General features: G+C 39.8%; 1 protein-coding gene across 1 annotated transcript in view; it reads right to left on the reverse strand.

The window, feature by feature from the left end:
* DIP2C (disco interacting protein 2 homolog C) overlaps positions 1-20,937 on the reverse strand; it is a 304,980-nt gene that overhangs the window by 131,067 nt on the left and 152,976 nt on the right. The window contains exons 2-3 of the mRNA XM_062493877.1: positions 10,511-10,582; positions 7,842-8,009 (exon numbers count right to left, since the gene is read on the reverse strand). Coding sequence (XP_062349861.1) covers positions 7,842-8,009; positions 10,511-10,582 — 240 coding nt within the window. The remainder of the gene's footprint in view (positions 1-7,841; positions 8,010-10,510; positions 10,583-20,937) is intronic.

Consider the following 20,937-nt stretch of genomic DNA (forward strand, 5'->3'; position numbering starts at 1 on the left):
GCTTATTAGAGAGGGATAAGAGTTTACATTTGTGGAAACAAGAATTTTTAAATAGACTACAGACCAACCAAAAATCCTGTGATTACTTCAATCAATCTCTGTTGGGTTTCAATGGACTGTTTAAAAAGCATCTTTTGAAAAAATTGGCATTGTATCCTTATTTCTTTGTGAAAATAAACTGCACTCAAAATCCAGCCGCTCTCTTAAATCTTTGGATTATCAGTGATGTCAAGTCTGCTTTGATTTTGTGGAGGAATGGGTGGTTGGCTAAAAAACATGCTTGGAGTAAAATCTCATAGGCGCCTAAAAGACAGAATGAATCCATAAATTTTCCTCTACTCAGATTGCAATTAATAATTCACTCTCTTAAATCAAATCAAATGTCTACATTTAACTCCTCTGCCTCCACACTATAGTACTGCATAATTTCACTTGCTCTCACTTCCCTTAATATTCTTTCAGTCAGGTGAACCTGACTTCTAAATCACTTAAATAATCAAAAGAAGTACTTTCTCCTCACTTTTATATATCAAAATAAATACTTTCTCCTCCATTTTATATTCAGATTTTTTCCTTCTTTGTTTGGTCATCCTGAATATGAGTAATACACAGTTAATAATAAAACTAATTTCAACTTAATTTTTCCAAAAAGTTATATTTCAGTCTGTGTGAGATGCTAAGCACTGTTACTCATCTCAGTCCTTATTTGCATCATCAGGAATGAAATAATTTCTGGAAATCACATATATTCACAAAAATCCTAAAAAAACACACCAAAAATTCTACAGCTAACACTGATGCTGTGTGACAGAGGTTTTGCTAAGAAAACAGTGCCACATTTCCCATGACAAGTGACTTGTGTAGTGCAACAACATGTGGAGAAAAATAAACAAAGATAATTGAGATGTTGCCTCTGTAGTACAACATCATTACAATACAGGAAAAGGGGATTAACTGCATCTTCCAAACAACAAAAGCACATGCAATAGGTTTTAGAAACATGTAGGGGAAATTAAATTGTGAGGAAAAGCATCGCTTTCAGAGGTGCGCAACTGCTATAGGAGGGAGATCTTCCAGGTAGACCTGAAGGCCATGGGGCAAAATACATCCTTCTCCTGGCTTAGTGACTGTGAGACACCCCAAGTATCTCAGTTCCTTTTCTGCACCTGTGGGCAGTACACAAACATTTTTTCCAGGCGTAAAATAAAGAGTGCACACACAGTAACATTAAACACTGACCCTGCCATGTCAGAAGACAGCAGAACACCCAGCTGGCCAGGCAGCACTGCTGCCCACAGTGCTACCTAACACTGCCAAGGGCTCTTCCTTCCTCCAGTTCACTGTTTTTACTACAGATATATTAAGTGTCTCATCTAATCTTAAAACTGAGACAATATAGCAAGTTTTATTTCCTTCTACTTTGTATAAGTGTGTTTGTTCTTTTAAGTAAGTCAGTTCTGACCCAATGGGAACATGAAATTTCTTCATATGGTCAGGAAAGAGGGAGCCCAAACTCATCATCCTGCACCAGTAGTCATTTAAGGCTATAGAAAACTCAATCAGAATATCAAAATATCTTACAAGATCTGGGGGATCATTTGATAACTTTACTTCCCACTTACCTATACATATAAAAAGTGAATAAATCTCTACCCAAGAGTGGAGCAGGACATGTGAACTTGGCTCATTAATATCACTAAGATAAGGAAGTTGTGTGCTAAAATACAAGGAGAAGCTCTGCATCAGCCAGTTGTGGGGACACCTCTTTGTACTAGTTCCTCTAGGGTGAAAAAACAGAAAATACTGCCCCACTTTGGAGAGACAGCAAGGAACAGCTGGATTGCCTGGACTCACATCTTGGCTTCCTGTGCACCCACTGGTTCCCACAGCACCAGCAATGGTGTGAGACAAAGGACACAATAGCAAGAACCTACACACTGCCATTCCTGAGCGATGGGTGGGAGTAAAAGCCATGCAGAATAATGAGCACCATGAAACCAGTGAAGTGTTGCCACAAATAACAAAGCAGTGTTAAGAGCTGAATTGTTCATCTCCATGAAGGCTCTAGCAGTATAGTGCAGTAAAAAGAATATATTTTTTTCACTTCCACTTCTGAACATAACTAAACCCAAAAAATTGATAGCTTTCACAGCCAGCACAAGGGTCTGTGAGTTAAGTGCTAATGCTTGTTCAAGTGCAGCTTCGCCCAGATGCGTTTGGGAATCGGTGGCGTAATGGCTTGAGAATCCATACTTGGATCGATTCCTAAATTTAAGGAGGTGGGAAAGCAATGACTGCCTTTCCTAAGAGAAAGGACAGTGTCATGCCAGTGCCCTGTGCACAGACACATTCACAGCCACTGCCAAAGCAGCATAATTCTTAACAGTGCCATGGTCTACTCCAGCCTTGCAGCTGAAGCAGGACTTTACCAAGTGTAATTAGCACTAGTGACTGACTCTTTGCAAGCCATGAAGAATTTCAGGAAAATATATATGCCTGGGACACAGGTATTTTATATGAGAGGCTTAGAAATCCGTGCTTCATGGTCATCACAATACACACAGGCATCAGCAGGTGCACTGGAGCAAACAGACATGTTCCTAATACAAGCTAAAGCTCCTAAGACACCAATATTTAGGTGTCTACAAGAAGATGCTTAAGATAAGCTCGCATTATGAAAATCAGAGACCTAGACCAGAATTCCTAGACCTAGGATTCTAAACAAAGGTGCCAAATTTCTTTGCAGATGTTGTGGACTGTGATACCTGGCTTGACCAGAATGGCATTGTCCCCTTGAAGTCCTGTTTTATGTGTGCTCATGCTGTGCAGATATCTCCAGCACTGCAGGAAATCCTGAACAGTATCAGACCCCATCTTCAGGCAGCTCTGTAAGCCCTGTGAAGCCTTGAGAGCTGTGCAAGTGGTCAGTGGAGGTATCTGCTTTGGAATAAACTGAAAAGCTCTTTGGGTTTCATCAACTGAATTAACTATATCTCTTCACATAAGAATGGAAACATAAAGTTCATAAGCAGACAACTTAATGCAGATATATCAATCTGCAAATCCTAATCTGCAAGATGGATCCTGTCTTGACTGCATTTAGGTAAAAATGCAAGAGCCTGTAAAGCTATTTAAATAATACCACTGCAAGCTGGGTAGGTTTATTTTTAAGTGAATGGAAGGCACAAAACTGCTCAAAGCACATTTCACCTCCTTTTAAACTTTTTTTCCCCCTTCACCTCTTTGTTTCTCCTTTCTTTATTACTTCTTTTTGTAGCTAAATTGCAACACTATGCACTGATAACATGGCAATAGCTGCACTGCCCTTTCCAACAGAGGACAATGGTTTCCTTAATGACAGCTGACAAGCTGCTTTGATGTATCTCTTATTCTACGTCTGTGCCTAATTTTTGAATCTAAAAACATTTAAAAGCTGAAATGTCTAAGTGACAAGAACTAGAAGGCATTCATTTATTGTTCTAAAACTAACTTACAATGTGTGCCCCCCAGGAGAGAGAGCTGTAGGATAAACCAAACAACTCCAGGGCCAGTGCAAAGGAAGGCACATAGTGCTTGCAGTGCAGTTTTAAGAAACAATATTTACTTTCCCTTCACAGTATTTCCTGAGCTACTATTCAATGGGTGATAGCTCAGCTTTTAAAGTAAAGCCAGGTATGAACACACACTGTATTTTGTAAACATGCTAAATGTCACACCATCCCCATGGAACTCGTTACTTAGCGCGGCATTTCACTCTTTGCATCAAATGTGCAACTAAGTAATGAATTCCCTGGATAAGCCAAGGGAGATTCAAAATACAGTACTTCTAACCAAAGACATGCAGGAAAGTGGAGCCACGTTCTGCTAGATAACTCTGGAAAAATGTAATTTCTGATTAATTTGATTTGTTTAATTAAAAGTTTTCCTTCACAGGTGATCTTACTCTTGGTCTGAATTTAAAGCAATGCACATACTTCAAATTTCCCTTCTTTATTACCATCTCAATTTTGCCTTCCAACATTTCCTTGAAAGGTTTAGCTTTCAATTCTAACATGGGCTTCTTTTTTTCTCTCCTTTATCCCAGTGATGGTGGACATCATATTACAGCTCCAGAGAATATGTGATGTTTGATTTCCATTTTCCTTTAGACAGTTTCAGTATCCCATTTGAAGATTCTTTTTGGAGAATATGTAAAAGAAGACTACCTATTCAAAAAGCAAACATATTCACCAATGGGCTGGTCAAATCACACTGCAGACAAATTCAGGCAGCACTGTGAATTCCAGCAGTTTCTCATTTTGACAGTGGCACCCAGCTCTTCAAACACCTCCACAGGCTCCACCTCCTCTACTCCAGCACTGGTCAAGCTTTAAGGCCCTCAATGGTGTTTTTCCTTTCTACCCTCTATAGTTCACCTCTGGCTGAGACATCTTTCCTCATCCATTTGTCAGATTTTAGACCAACACTTGCATGTTTCCTCCTATGCTCTTATGTTCTGCAGATGGCTGCCAGGAATATAAACAGGTATTTGCGTGGAAATCTACAAATTCTTTTAAAAACACACCAACTCTGATGTGTACTAAAAATATCCTCCCCCCAAAAAACATCACACCAAGTGCTGAAACCACTGCCTGCATTACTAACTGATTTCATCATGTACTCATTAGTGAAAAGTGAAGGAAGGTATTTTTGCTCTGTGTTTGAACAAGGTTTAATATTATGAGGTCTTGGTACAGGATAGAAAACAGAGATGCCATCAAAAAACAAAGAATTATAAAATGGTAACTGGACTCTCATTCATGGCAGCAAAACCAGTAACCATCATATTTAAGTGATGGCCTCAAGGAGTACTTCTCAGAGGCTTTCAGTACCTTTTTTATTCAAACTAAGCTCTGCAAGCATCCACCAATTCAAAAGCAAACTCTTTTTTAAGGCCAAGACTTACTAGGCATTTGTCTGCTTGCTATATTTTCTCATCTGTGAAACATCTGTCGCACTGTTTCAGGGATGTGCCCACATGCTGTGCAATGCACATGCCTTTCAATCAGGTCCATGTTCTCAACACACATATACTCTCTGAAATGCCCCATCATGGTTATCCCTTGGTAAGATCTTTGAGAATTAGGAAGGAAGATGTGATAGGATTACTTGTTAGTATTAATAAAATGGATACATGAGAATCAAGTTTTGTTTAAATATTTCCTTGCAATCTTTGCAAGGAAATCCAAATAATGTTGCAATACAAATAATGTCTGTGGAACAAAAAATGAAATCGTAATCACCAAGTTTACTTGGAGTGCCTTATGACTTAGCAGCAGGAATAGCTGAAAGCAAAGGCATGCACACATACACATAGAAAATATGCAAATATATGCACAGAGAACAGATCTATTAATTCTACAGAAAATTGCTTTTTTTGTAAGGCAAAGGGATCTTCTGCATAAATGTATTATCTCCTCTGCCCTGCAAAGCTTGAAATGTTCCCAAGCTGGTGCTGTTGGGGCTCCAGCAGCAGGAGGTGCAGGGATCTGTCTCTAGGCATGTGAAAGGAGCAGCAGGTGCCTTTTAAGCACCACATCTCACAGATTTATTAGTCATAATAAATAAAGCACTGATGACTGGTCCACATGGTTACACTACAAATAGAGCTACACTGGTGGTACCAATGATGGGAAATTACAGAAAGCAATCTAGTGGAGATACAGCACTTGATTAAGAGAGAATGAACCACCCATGTCTAAGCTGTTAGAAGCAATGCTTAATTGATAACAACATTGTCTCTGTTCTGTGAACGAATAATCAAATTTCCTGGCGAAACACTGGAAGCAAATTGGGTAAAACCACAGCTTATGGGGAATACAGGTAATTTAGTGTTTTTTTTTCTTGTAGGGAGGGTTTCTCTTTATAGTGTGCATGCAGTTGTCCACATTATCTTACCCAGAACTGAATGATCAAATCAAGATAAAATTCAGAAAGTTACTCTGAAATAAATCCCTGTGTAAGTGGTTACTTCAGCTCTTGGCTGTCAGGGCTTCCCTACAGAGGCACTAAGAGAAAGGTCACCATGCAAGAGGGACTGGGATATATGTACAGATATAAAGGTCTGGATTCACTATTATTTTTAGATGTCTGACACACGGGCATGCTCAGAAAAGAAAAACTGCTCTGCACACAGAACATCTCCAGCTACAAACTCATATCCTGAGAAAGCATCTTGAGGAAACAAAGCTGTACTTTTGTCTCCCTGACTTAAAGCAGGTGGAGATTCAATGGGAAAGTAAAAGGGGACTCCCTCATCCCTTCTCCCATTAACACTGCCAAATGCAGCATATCCGTTCCGGATTTCTGGATGTTGGACAGCCTGGCTGGAACAGTACAAATGTCCTTTGCATATGTGCAGTCTGTGAAGCATCTGGATGTGTCAGATCCGCTGTGCATGCACTGCAGAGTCAGTCTGCAGATGTGTAGTGGATCTGGCACATCCCCTGTGTGTAACTGCATGTTTGCTGTACAGCTTGTGACAATACCCTCTCTGGGATTGTCCTGTCAGAAACAGGGAGCCTAAGAGCCTGCTCCTACATCACCTGGAGGAGTATCAACCACATGGTTGCCTGCCTTTACCTTTCATTAATCCCACTCTTGAAAAGTAACAGCTAGCTCTCCCTTTCTAAAATGACAGCATCCCAAGAAGCATGCCAAAAAGATATGTATGACTGTTAATACATGTCTACAGCCCTTTTATTTATGGTAAATGGTTTACATGGTTTAACATCTGTAATACTGTTAAACCTGAAATTTTTATTTACATTAAATCATTCCCACTTTGCAAAAATCTCAGGCAGAGGAAGTTAACCATGTCAGACTGAGGGAACCTGACCTAGAGCAGCCCTGTGTAAGAGAAGAAATACAAACACAGTCAGAGCCCAATATAGGTCTCCTCCATACAATTATAGCAAATTGGTTTGAAAATGAGTGGAGAAGGGTTTCTGAAATAGATAATATTTTTACAGGTATGTCTTGTTCTGACAGAACTGCAAATCTTATCTTCCCTCCAGCCATCTCACAACATGTCTGGACAGCCTGCATGACTGTGGACAAGCACGCCGGCTAGAGTGTGATGTCCTCCATGTGCCCACATGGTTGGCAAGAGAAAATCTGGGGTCTTGAGGGGCTGTGGATCCTCTGCAGCCTTGCTACGAATGCAGGGAGATAAAGCAGAATGCCTGCCACCAGCCACAGGTCCTGCCAGAGGGATGGGTATCTGGGAAGGCCAGACTTCCACAGGCATGGCTGGAGTCATGTTTTGCCTTGCAGAGATGTAACCCTGCGGAATGTTCTTCCTTCAGCCTGCTCTACCAGCCTGATGCCTGTTCCTGGAAGTCAGTCTGCTTCTGAATGGCTTGGATGTGAGCACAGCTCAGGCAGAAATCTCTACTTGAAAATAGCATAGAACTAAAGGTGCTTAGGCTTTTACAGCTTCCTCTGGATTCTGGTGAGCTTGGGTCTGTTTAGAGCTCTGTGAAAAGGCAGTGCCAAAAAGAGAATTAGAAACACACTCCTGTGTTTCACCAGCTTATTAAAGTATCCATGGTATGGAAGCTAAAGAACTGTTAATATGTTCAAATGTTACTAAGAAGAGCTATTCCTCCTCCCTTCCCATCACTTCACTCTTAGGCAGACAAAGTCAGCAACGGCCTTCCGGATTTCATCCTTTGGTTGTCCTGCCTTGCAACTGGCAGCCCCATGTCCATCCTACTGATGCAGGCATTTACCAGAGGCTTCCAGATGAGGCACAGTTATATACAGATACGGACTGGAAAAGATACATTCATCGTGCTCACCAAAACGAAAATAAAAGAGAGGCCGGTTTCCTGCTGTGCTGGCTGCTCTCTCTCTAGCGGCCGCTTCCCGGATGTCACAGACACCAATGTTGGCAGTGCGGAGCATTCTTCTGGCAGCTCCTTCACTGTGTTGCAGTCTACACCGTACCGCGGCAGCTCCATTCGCTGCTGTAACAAGTTGAAAAAAACTAATTAATTCACGTTTAGTTTTTTTACATTTGTTACAGCAACGAGTGGAGCTGCTGCCCCCATGCAGTAGAGCACACACGCACACGCACGCACAGACACCACGGGACACCCACGGAGCCAACGCGGGTCGATGTTCCACTCTGCCAACATGGGCGTTAGGAATGTTAGCAAAGGTGCAGCAGGAGGACTGGATGTTCCAGCAGTGGGGAAATGCCTTTGGCTTTCCTTTAGTTTGTTGAATGCAGTAACAGAATGCAAATTCCTACCCTTTCCCAATGCCTCCCATCCCAGCAAAAGTCATGTCCATTTCCATACTGGTTTAAAATATCTCTAAAACCTCTATTCCCTTATGACACCAAGATCCAAGTCCGTCAAAGCTTGTAAATTATTGCATTCCCCGAAACAAGTTATTATTTTATTTTTTTTTATAAAAGGCTAATTGGTCATGCATGTGATTGTTGAGATGTTAACAAAGGCTTACAAAAGCATCTGTTTTGTCATCCCTACTTCTTCTTGGAAAGGATTCATCTCCCCTTTCCTGGTGAGCAGGGATTTAAAGCCATTCAGATGAATTAGTTCTTAAAAGGATTATATCAAATCAAATATTTTCAAGTTTTGTCCAAAAGATAACACAACAAAACAAACAAAAAGTACAAAGACAGCAAAAGATCCAAGTACAAATAGTAACCATTTATGGAGGAAAATACTTTAATACAGCAGAAGAACTATCTTCCACTATAATAAAATAATCCATTTAGCCATCAGCTAAATGATTGAGCTTAATGTATTTACAAGAAAACAGTAGACAATATTTCATATCTATATTCCACATTCCTTGTGAGGGGTTTTCCAGCAACTGGGTGAGCAGAAAATGTTCATTCTGTTTTGTCCCATCTTTAAACAGCTCTAAGTCAGCTACATTCTCAATCATGACCATCTCAAATTATTGAATGGACCTCACCATAGGACTGGCTTACAGAGATCCCTCTGCTTCTCCTTACACTGCGAAACTTAAGTATCACAGGAGAGACCTGCAAAGGCAAATATGTGAGGGTTCTCCATGTTCTCTCTTTCATCATTACACACATATGAATCCCCAGCAGTTTCAGCCATGGATATAGTTTGACCAGAAGACTGAGCTTTCTGGAGAAACAGCTCTATTTGCTTGTTTGGAGAAAGGAGAGTAACAACTACAAAAAATAAACAGATTCTGGTACCAACTGTGCCACTGCATTGAGGGTTGCTGTGAAGCTCTCCATATCCCAGCAAATCTAAGCAGGTCTCATGAGAGCCAGGTGTGAAGACTAATGTATGTCTGATAGTCGGGTTGGACCAATAAATACCTAGAAATCTAATATACTGCACCTCTGGTACTGCAATTCTGTTAATTTGATTTGCTTTGCTCTCTAACGGCTCCCAATGGTTCGGGAATGTTGCAGACACCCTCAAACCAGGCTGTATCACTTCAGAAAACAGAGGTCTCTGTAACACTGATCTCTGTTGAGGAGTTCCCACCAGTGGAGCAGACCAAGTGAAATCCAAAGGCACAAAATCAGCATTCTGCTATGGAGCTATACAATAGATATATAAACATGACCAAGAGAGAACGAGGCAGTGCCTTCACTCAAGAGCAGTTTAAATAAACCCCCATCAATTCCACTAAAAATGAAGGATTTTGCAAAAGGAGAAACTAGTGCCAAGGCCTGCAACAAAAACAAGGCTCAGAGAACAGCCAAGCCTAAGTGGAGCCTCTGTAAGGTCAGTAAGACCAGGAATGCACAGGCACACTCCTCTGGGACCAAGACAGAAGAGAAGTCTACACCAATACCTAAAATGACACATTGAGCTCCATGATCCAGTACCTCATAAAAGTAACTCTGGAAAATTCTTATACATATATATTAAATAAATTCAATGAAGCAATACATTATTAAATTTTGGGCAAGTGCATGCAGACCATTTACTAATACTAAAACCTGGTGTTAAAGGTCAGCTGCCCAAATGCCTTAGGACAAGGTGAACTCTAAAGATATGGATGGTCTCTCGAGTATTTTCAAAAGTAAGACTTGGAAAGGAAACCCAGAAATGGAGGAAGTTACAAAGATCCAAGGTTCTCTTCCACTCTTGCATACTTCCGTTCCAAAAACTTCACATGGCTGAGATGATAATGAGTTAGGACATCAGGTTTTCCTTTGGATTCTTGCATTCCTTCCAACAAACAATGCCTCTCTAACAAGCCTAGGCTGATTTAATTTTCCAGACATGACTGCCAAACCCACACCAATGTATTTAAGAAATGTACACACACATCAAAGCAGACATATATATAAAAATACACATTAAATGGATGGAATAAACTGATTCTGCATAACAATAGCTTTCTTTCTGCCACATACATTTCTTCAGAGATGCAGATTTCTACAGTGGCAACTCTCAGTACACTTGACATCTTCATATATCACAAGCACAGATACACATACCGGGAGGCTGTGGCAGGTAAGCCCCAATTAATTTTGATCTCTTCTTTTCATATCCCTTCTGTGTGATGTCACCTGCCAAGAAAAGAAAAGGAAAATCAATAAAATGTGGATAAAGACAGCGTCTAGCTGCTTAATGGCAAGACCATCAGCTCAGCCACCACTGCACTGTTCATCTGTCCTGACAATTAGAAAGAACAAATGAAAAGCACAGAACGATCATTCTACCCAGAAAAAAAACTCAGTTTAGGCCAGAGCCATTCTGGCAAGAAAATACCCAACCTTGACTTATTTCAGCACCAAAGTCCAGCAGCACAGAGTTTTAAGACCATTTTGATGAGCTGCACACAAGCTTTGAAGAGCTGCAATGACCTTCATTAGGCTAATAAACAATGGATTATATATATATCGAATGCGTGGGCTAGTAGTGGCTGACTAAACACATCACTGATTAGTATTTTCTATCATTAATGGGATTTTTCTAATCGAGCATGTAAGGCACAAAAGACTTGAAACTGCTGCTATATCATTTCTGCAATATAAATGTTTTAGCTAATTTCTGAGCAGTACTGAGGAACAAAGCCAAAACAAAACAGATCTACAACAGATCCACTAGAAAACAGTACCATCAAGACTTTGACTGGCTTTCCACTAAAGTATTAAAAAAAAAATTGGAGACAACTGTCTGCATTTCCTAAATTTAATAAAGTGACACTTCTCTGCATTTCAAGTTTCCCCAGGTAAACTACATTATTCTAATATAAAGATTAAAGAACACTTCTCTGTAAAAGTTTTCCAACAAAAAATGGTTCATAATTAGTTATGTAGAACAAAACATATATGTTTAGTCTTCTTCCATTTTGGGAGAAGTTTGGTGCCAAAACAGAGATACAGTTCTGACTCTGGAGATAAATATTGAATTTAATACATGCATATATGCTTGTGTTAAATATAAGCTACTCCAGAAACTAAAAGGAGGGCTGCCTTTTACAATTCAATGATTTTTTCAAGTAACACCATATTCCCTGCCCTTTCTGTAGGGCAGGGAATAGTGATATAGTGTTATATCTGTTCTTGTGAGACTCATCATGCAGCTAAAGCTCACTTGCAACATTGGACTTCTGTATTGGTAAAGGTTGAGGGCTTAGGAAGGTATAAACCACAAAAAGAAGAGATTTGATTGTAGTGTCCAGCTGGACATGGCAACGTGAGCCTGGTTGTGCTCTTCCATCCCTGTGCTCAACCTTTACCTAAGGTTGCTAAGGTTTGCCAAGGGAACAACACACTGATTTCAATCCCAGCTGCTCTGGCAAATGGTTGCTAAATTAGCACCAGTGTCTGCTGGTCTGAAATCAATAACTACATAAAAACATCTTTAATTGCTGCGCCTTGCTGAAATACCTTTCCTTGGGAATGGTTCCAATAAGCAATAAGGAGGCAAAATTCTCCAAACCTCTCTGCCAGTGTCCTGAGCCAACCTCTCATCCCTGCTTCAAAAACAGTCCCTAAAATAACACCTATACTCTTCACTACCATATCTCAAACTGCTCTACAAAAGAAGTCAGCTAAAATATCTCCCTTTTTAAATGAGGAGAGTGAGACTGGAGCACTTCAAATGATAACATTCCCATATTTACGGAGGGAAGAAGTGGCAGACTTGGCAAGAGGTCCTAAGCCTTTAAAGTTCAAACTCACTGACTTTTCAAGCACATTTCTTCTCATTTTGAACACTTCTGGCATATGTTCAAGCTAGTGAAACAAGCTCCCTCTCCACAGGAATCATTGGCTTCTCACAAACCAGACAGTAACAATAGATACCACTTCATTAAAATGTTTTAATGAAAAAATGTGGGGTTTTTTATTTGAAAATTATAAAATGTGAACAAATTTTTCTTTCAAACTGTTCCTAAACCAATTACTATTGACTTCCTGTGCTCAACAACACCAAAGTCTCATACATTCCAGACGCAGCCTGAGCAAAAATTTTGCTTTCTTATTTTACTATTGCTCTTTTAGAAGAACAGAGGTACCCTATGGAAAACCACAGCTCCTCTGTGGTATGTGCAAGCTGGCAATGCCATTTTAGATATGAAACTATTAACAACAGGTGCTTGACTATTGATTACTCTTCCACTCACATGGTAGTACAAACACATGCAAATCAATACCTCAAGCTATACATTCCAGACATGGCTCATGCAACCTGCACCCATTCTTGCCTTAACATTTCTTCCACTAGTTTATAAACCTATATTGTCTTAATGGAACAAAATTACAGGAACCAGTTATTTCTTTGATACCAAAGTGGGAAAGATAGAAAACAAGTGTTATCTCTTGCCAGTAATAATCTTTTCTTCAAACTGGTATACAGACTCTTTTGAAGTTCACCATTAAAGAATTACTCTGAGCAGAAATAATAGTGACTTCTTCCCCAGACCACTGACTCCACCAAAAAAATCAATAAAATAAATTTTTGAGACAATTTATTATGAAAATATTTCCGTTTCCAGGAGCAAACAGCAAATTAATTTTGGAATTATCACCAAAATTTCTATAATCATGTCCATCATTTCCAAAGTCACCAATTGTAAAACACATGCAAAAGCAAAATATAAATTTTTATATTATAAAACTATAATTTTCATTGTAGTATCTCTCTCACCATTTTGAGGTGGAAGGAAGTCAAGTGTATCACATACTCCGGGGAAGTACAATGCTTTATTTATCAGGATTAATACTATCTATATTCATTTGTGTTTTTTCAGGTAGATTGGCATTAGATTATAAACAATAGCTCATTAACAATTAAAATATTATTACAACATATGTAAAACTGTACAACATATGTACATTTCAAAGCTAAGTTGAACCCATTGCATAAGCTCTAAAGATGTACTAAGCACAGCTCACCAAAGGTTAGGTGAGCTAAAACTCTGTTCTTATCATAAATCACCATTCACTCAGTTTTCTCAACACAATACTAAGACCTCTGGATTATGTCCTTCCTTCCTTTGCAAATAAATGTGATCATTTTACATCTATCATCTGAGGAGCATCCCTTTCCAGTTAGGTCCACCTAGCTCATGTTCTTCCGCAGTACAATGCTGCATTTAGTCTTAGCTTTTTGAGAGTATCAACAGGATAACAGGATCTATACTTTCTTGCCCTGGGAAGAAAGGATTTATGGTACCTTTCTGTTTTTAACTAACTCTTCTTCTTGAAAAGACTCAAGGAGGGAAAGGGTCCCACCCACAAAGTTCTTTGAGCAGACAGAATGTGTTGGGTTTTCTAACCACTCTCCAAAGCCTCTGTAAATTTAGATCTCCTTACACAAGGCACAAGGCTGGAATTGGGTTTAAGGAAAAGGCCAGGCCCTGGATGAACAGATGATAAGATTCCAGCACCGAGGACGTGCAGGAGCAGAAGGAGCGCATGGCTGCAGGGCACTCTGAGGATGGGTGTCTGTGGGACAAGACACCATCACATAATGCCACGCAGCTGAAAGGTGGCATCTCCATTTAGCAGCTCCCTGCAGGCCTCTGCTCTGCCTGCTTGTCTTCTGATGTGGCTCTCACCCCATCCCCTGGCCTTGGCTCTGCTCCCAAGCACTCTGTTCAGCTCTGCTACTTCTCAGCTTCATCCCTCAGTTGGTCCCCAGCCCCTGCTCTCTTTCTCACTCTCTGCCTCCCAGGCTGCATTCACTTCACTGCACCCAAGGATCTCAGCCTCCGGTTTGAACAGCACTCTCCAGGCTTTTATCCCCTGGACACGCTGCTCTTTTCTTCCTCACCACCACTGGTGATCTGACAGGTGTCCACCATGGGAGCCACAGGTGCATTCCCTGGGGTGTCCTGTGCCTGAGGTCAGCAGGGGAGAGCAAAGCACAAGCCTGAGAGACATGAATGCACCAACAGTGAGCAAATGCTACCCTGCTTTTTTCCATGTTTAAAATTGCTGTCCAAGGGCTGCTGAACAACAGGCATGCAGCACACTGACCCTCTTTCACCAAAACAAGTTCATTTCTATTGAAATAAATCTCAGAGAGTCTCTCCAGGCACAAGAGTGAAAATACCATGTTTGCAATGAAGATGACAGCATGAACAAAAGACCATCCACCCCTCCAAGGAGGAAGGTTGCCCAGTTGAGCTGAGTACAGGACCAGGGCTCTGGCAGTCTGTAATCCCACTGCCATCTCTTTTATTTGTGATTTGTGTCCCTGTTTCTGCCACTTCCCCAGCTGCAGATGGCAATGCTCTCCGACACCAGCGCCCGCAGACAACGAGCCTTCTGTAGCTATATTTAGCAAAGCCGCGCCGGAGTGTAAGTTCATTCGACTATGCTCATCACAACTGTTACTGTTTGCATTAGACCCTGTGTTTTCTTTGAAAATTTACTGTGTTTTCCTCCTTCCTTCCAAAGTGCTGGATTTCTACCTCCTTACAGAGACAATTGTCTAAAGATGGGACAGATGGGTCAGAGCAACGTAACTACAGCACAAACCCTTCACGAGCAAGAAAGGAACTCCAGGTAGTAGAGAGTACCTGGGGATGCTCCACCTTGGGCAAGACACTTTGAGGAGCAAGAAATGCCTGCAAATGTTGAAGTCATTCCCATTATCCTATCTCCTTTCTGGGCCTCTCCATGAGTCAGTTCCATCCATTTGTATGTCATGTCCTACACTGAATCACACCTTAAACCAAAAAATGAAAAGGCACATTATGTAATCAGCAAATTATTGACTTCTAAGTGCTTTGTTGAAGGGAAGGTTATTAAATGTGAAAATAGTTCCACATGAAAATATCTGTGCATTTCCACCCTTCTTCAAAGCATTTACACTTTCAAAGCTGAGAGTGGTTAGAAACAGTGGTACTACAGAAAAGTAAGGAGCTGTGCTGCTTTCACTGAAGTAAAATTCTTAGAGTTGATCTAGTACAAAAGTTGCATTTTCAACTGAAATACCTATTAGCTGATCTGTTATCACTTCTGAAAACAAACATGTGCAGTCCTGAAGAACTTCTACCATGATATATGAAGTACATTTATTCAAAATTATTGTAAAAAAGAAATAGCAAAATCCAATACAAGCCAAATTTCACCACATACTTCTTTTTTCCTGGAAGATGCCAAAAATTCTTACTGATCTCAGCCTTTCATGACACAGCATCGGTAAAAAACTCATGACAAAACCAGGGACCAAAATCACCTTGTTTAGTGCAGTAAAAACTCAATTTTATACCCTGTGATCTCGAAGCCTAACCAATGCTGCTGTTTTCACTACACATACATGTTTTCAAAATGCAATTTCAGGCTGGAAATTTAAGGCACTTATGGAAAAATCTACCACTGGAAATAATGCAATCAATAATTCCTCTCAAGCACAGACTAACAGAGAGCTTGCCGGTGAGTGTCTTTCCTTTGCCCATGATTTTCTGCCCTCTAAAGATTCAATTTTCTGTACGACTTGTTTATTGCTGATGACTCAAATTCAGTGTCAGCATCTTGGCAAGAGGGATTTGAATGAAACAAAGCTCTTCATAAAGAGAACTGTGAGTCATTTACTTCTCCCACTCATGATGCAGACAGTCTCCCTGTCTGGTCTCCCAAAAATATGCTAAGAGACAAAAGATTTCATTTTGGAGGGGGCAAGTACAGAGATACCAGAACTCCACAAATATATCACGTAGCATGTGCAAGAACACAAAAATATATATCAGGAGTAATTTTCTTTTCCAATGTCTTTTAAATGTGACGTTTAACCACAGCAGCTTTTAGAAAACTGCTCAGAACTAGGATGAAGAAACAAATGGCAAACGATGGCAGTGGGCAGAAAAATTAATGGGATCCCACACTTCTACTGCAACCAGTGCCATAAATTACAGAACTGCTCAAGTGCCTTTAAGGAGATTATGCTGTAGCTTAAATGTTTCATTTTTTTTTTTTTTAAGGTGACAATTTTACCACCTATATCTGAATTGCCTTTTTCCCCCAAGAGTACATTTTGTTCCTGTTTATTGCAAGCAAAGCAGAAAATGGCTGAATTTCAGTAAAAGATTAGGAAAAGTCCTCCATGTATACTTACAATGTGAAGCTTATAATGTTTCCTAAAGAGGGTTCTAATTCAGGAGAAAATATTTAAATAGATTATGTTATTAACAGAGAAGGTAAAGTATTTTAACAGGGTTGAAATAAGAGATTCGAGGTCTTCTGACTTTGGAAAGTATTCCTATGCAAAATAAATACTTCCTTCCCATTCTTTAGACAGAGAAATTAAGTATCTGCTGAATAACCTGCTAAGCTCTTAGTTTTAATTCAAATTCAACTGTTTTAAAGAAGTATGTGAGCAGCAAATATTTTTGTATGGAAGCCATTTTTTACTATCTTCTCCTTGAATCCCAGAGGACTCCTTAATGAGTTTCCCCACTTACTTTGTGATCCCAAAATCTTCAGCACATTTTTCCAATACCTGAAATACTCCTGGACTTCAAAAGAAAGGAAAAAAAAAAAAAAAGCTGGGGGGGATAGGAAAGCGGGAAACCCCCCTGAAAGGAACCCCAAAACACCTAATTGAAGCCAATTAAAACAATCCCAGGGATTTTGTGACTCAGACTTTCTTGGGGCTGGCTGGGCTGGGGAGCAGTTGTGTCTGCCAGGGGGGTGGCACCGGGCCAGGAGCTGGGCAAGCTGCTGAGACCCCGCGCCTCGGAAGCCAGGGAACTGTGTGGTCCTCGGGCATCCTGGAGCTCCCCCAGAACAGGGAATTTGTGTGGCACTACTTTTATGGCCTGGATTATTGTAAAGTAAACAGAGGCTGGTGGAACAGTGAAGGTTTCCATTCTCAGTGTCAAGGGTTTATTTCATTATTTAAAGCTTTAACGAACACTTTATATAATGAAAGCAATCCTTGCCATTTTTGGAATTTTATGACTGTTAGGACCCTTCATAATGTTGTTTTCCTTCCTTTATTGCTTTATAAGGCTTATAGGGCACCCTTGAAGTGTATATCCTTTTTGCAGCTGCTGGAAGCTCATCTTTCATCTCTCTACTGGCTTTCCTGTTGCCTATGAAGCATTTGCCTGTACTAGTTATTCTCCCTGTATCTAGCAAACGGTGCAGAGTCAGATCTTGCTCAAGATAAAAATAAAATACAATTCTGAAATCTATGCCTAAGGAAACATTCCTGATAAATGTTATTTAATAGGCAGGCTTTATATTTCAAGTTAGAAATGTTCCCCACAGAAAGATAATTACAGCAGTAATTCCACTTATCATTATTTAGAATTTACAGTTCTGAGCAAATCAGACATTTCCATAAATGCTGCGCTGCCTACTGCAAATTTGTGTCCTGATTTTGTCACAGCCCTGAAAACGCCTTGGAAAAAAAAATACAGCAGGAGAAGGAGGAGGAGGAATCCTAAAGGAGGAACATATAATAGATGTATGAAATAAAATTGAGAATACATATCCAAACAAGTCTGTGTGCATATTTGCTCCTCTGGGTAGAAAAAAAATGTTCAAGGCTTTCCACAAGGAAAAACCTGCAATATCTAAGTAGAATGGTAAAATTCATTAATAGTGAAATTTCTGATTTTTGCCACTTCTCTAGGAAGTAGCCTATGAAAATAATTCTCTTGCTTGCAACCTTGTGCTTTTAACCATTTTTTCAGTACTTTTGGCATTACTAAGCTGAACCAAAAAAAGTTCAAATGGGTCAATCTTCTTGGTAGGGAATATAAATCGTCCAAAAATGAACAGATTTCTAAATACTTCATTCATAATTTTGCTCCCAGTACATTGATGCATCACAGTATGCAGATCTCATCCCAAATTCCAATTCAGAACAGAAATCTGTAACTCCTGTTTTCATGAGCTGCAAATAAAATAAAATAACTGCTTTTACCTGATGTATTGCAGCATTCTCCCTATTGACTTGGGTTCACCATGAAGCTTTTGTAGTTGGTATTAGTTATGCTAGTCAATAATAGAACTGATTCTATCTACAATATCTAAAATAATGTTATTTTACCCTAATGTGGGTTAAAGACATTATGTTGATTTTAAAAATAGATATTTTAGTAGTATTAGAATGCCAAAATGTCCAAATCTCTTCCCACAGTTTTTGCAAAAATAGAACCTCTTCTGGGGAAAAAAAACCAAAAAAACCTCTTCATGCAAATGTAAATTTCCACGTACTTTGACAGCTGGATGCAAAAAGAAAAAAGCACAGATATCTTAACTACCATGGGAAAGCTGAAGCAGGATTACTCCCATTTTAAACCATTTGAAGACCACTAATGGTTGTGGAAGAATATTGAGGAGTTTTAAGTAGTTGTGAACAGTGACTGGAATTACCATGACAACTATGCTGAGTGACCATAATGTCTTTAAGAATGTATCACTTGGGAGATCACTGAGCTCACTAATCTGGTCTACAATTTTTGTGCACCATGTTTCACTACGTGATACACACGGCTTTGAATTTAAAAAAAATATTTATGAAGATAATATAAACATCTTTCCATGGCAATATTCACATTCCTATTCCTGAAATTATGGTGTTTCATTTACTAAATTCAGTAAATAAGTTCTTTCCTGTACTATCACAAACTCGTTGCAAGCAGTCAAGGATCACAAATGCTGTTCATAAAAGCCTGATAAATCCATCATCTGCTATTCTACTCCCAAGAGTTGAGAACCAATCCTCTCCTACACTCTAAGGGTAATTCATGTGAACAATGCAATGCTTAAGGAAACCTCAGAACATTTCCATGTTCTGATAAGCAATTCTCTAAACAACCTAACCCATACCCCTGCTGCCTTCATTCTAGTCCCCAGTAACTCCAGCTTTTTTCAAGCTTTCCAACAAGAGTAGAATAAATTGCTTCCTTCCAAAAAGGCCCCCACAAGTATAGAAACACAATCACATTAAAAGCGTCCAAAAGGGAACAACCTCCTCAGACACATAATCAAACATCCTGCTAAGCAAGAATAGCAGATCACAGTGAACACCTTTGCTCTGAGTGGTGAGCACTCTAGCAATAACATTGAATAGTTACTCAAATCCTCTCTGTCTCAGCAGATTTTTAACTATTCTGTGCAAAATAAAACTACCTCATTTAGAGTTCCCCTCTTAGAACTGAAAGATGGCCATTGATGGATTTACCTAAGAGGCAAAATGTTCTTTCAAATCTGGAAGACAAAAGGAGTTTTATGTGCTTTTACACATGCCCTTATACATGAAGGCATCTTCTCCAGTTTTATTTTTGTGAGACAGGCTGGACATGGTCCAAAGCATGGAGTAAGTCACATAAATTTAGAAAAGCCCACACTTCTTTCTACATTTTCAGTTAGGTTCTTGCTATGATGGTTGCAATGGACCCTTGTGTTATTTCACCTGGGAACACAGTTTCAATAAGCAGAAGAGCACTTACAACTTAGACACAGCAGAGGTTGCATTCAGGTACATTTTATTAATCTAATCAACATCCTCTGATGCACATTCCACAGTCCAAATAATGCTAAGCAGGTGCAAAATTGTGTTGCTCTTGTTTTACCTCTCACACAGTTGAAAAGTAACTCTGATATTACTGCTGGACACAGAAAATACCACACTCGGGAATTTCTGAGCTGTAATACCATAGTACATAAATACTGGCACCATCTTTCTAAGAAAATTTGTTCATAATTTTGTGCCTCAGTCCTTCAGTTTAGCATGTGAAGCACCAGCCCCAAAGCAGACCATCTGCATTTTAGTCTGTCCCACTGAAGGCCAGTGGTGAGCTGCTGACTGGTGACACAGACCACAGGGGCTGCTTGGGGGGTGAACAGAGCAACCTGGAAGCAATGCCTTCCCTGAAGAAGCAGCATGGAGAGGAGGACTATGGTTTTATTCACAAACCTCATTGTTCACTTTCACTTGAGGAAAAACTGACCTCCCATTTTACCAACCTTATCCATCAGGAGGTCATAAAAGGTGTCAGACAACTACATGGCAACTTCTGGTTGCTGAGTCCCATGTACTGCAGAAGACTTTGTCAAACGCTCTCAGAAAGAATTGAGTCTCATCTGGAACTAAATTCAGCTGCACTCATTTTTTTGAAAAAAATCCTAACTGCTAGGGCATCCTCTTCACCATTCTGGGGGAATTTTTTCACTGATCTCGATCTTTTCAAGTTGAAATAATTATTTTCCATTTAATCCTATACCACTGGCTTTCCTGGCTCCTTGGTAGATTTATTTGTCTAATAAAAGTGAACTACCACAAAAAAGGAAGAGATCACCCAGTTTTGTAAAACCTATCTTATCAAAGATAACTCAGGTTGTGTTTTATCAAGTTTAAATTTACCTCCCTGTCTTTAATTTTTGCTTTTAGCATTCCAGGGCTGATATTATCTAGTTGCCTATTTCAGCAAATTTTTCTTCCACTGTTATTA

Source organism: Cinclus cinclus, chromosome 1, assembly GCF_963662255.1.
Source record: "Cinclus cinclus chromosome 1, bCinCin1.1, whole genome shotgun sequence".
Classification (NCBI taxonomy): Eukaryota; Metazoa; Chordata; class Aves; order Passeriformes; family Cinclidae; genus Cinclus; species Cinclus cinclus.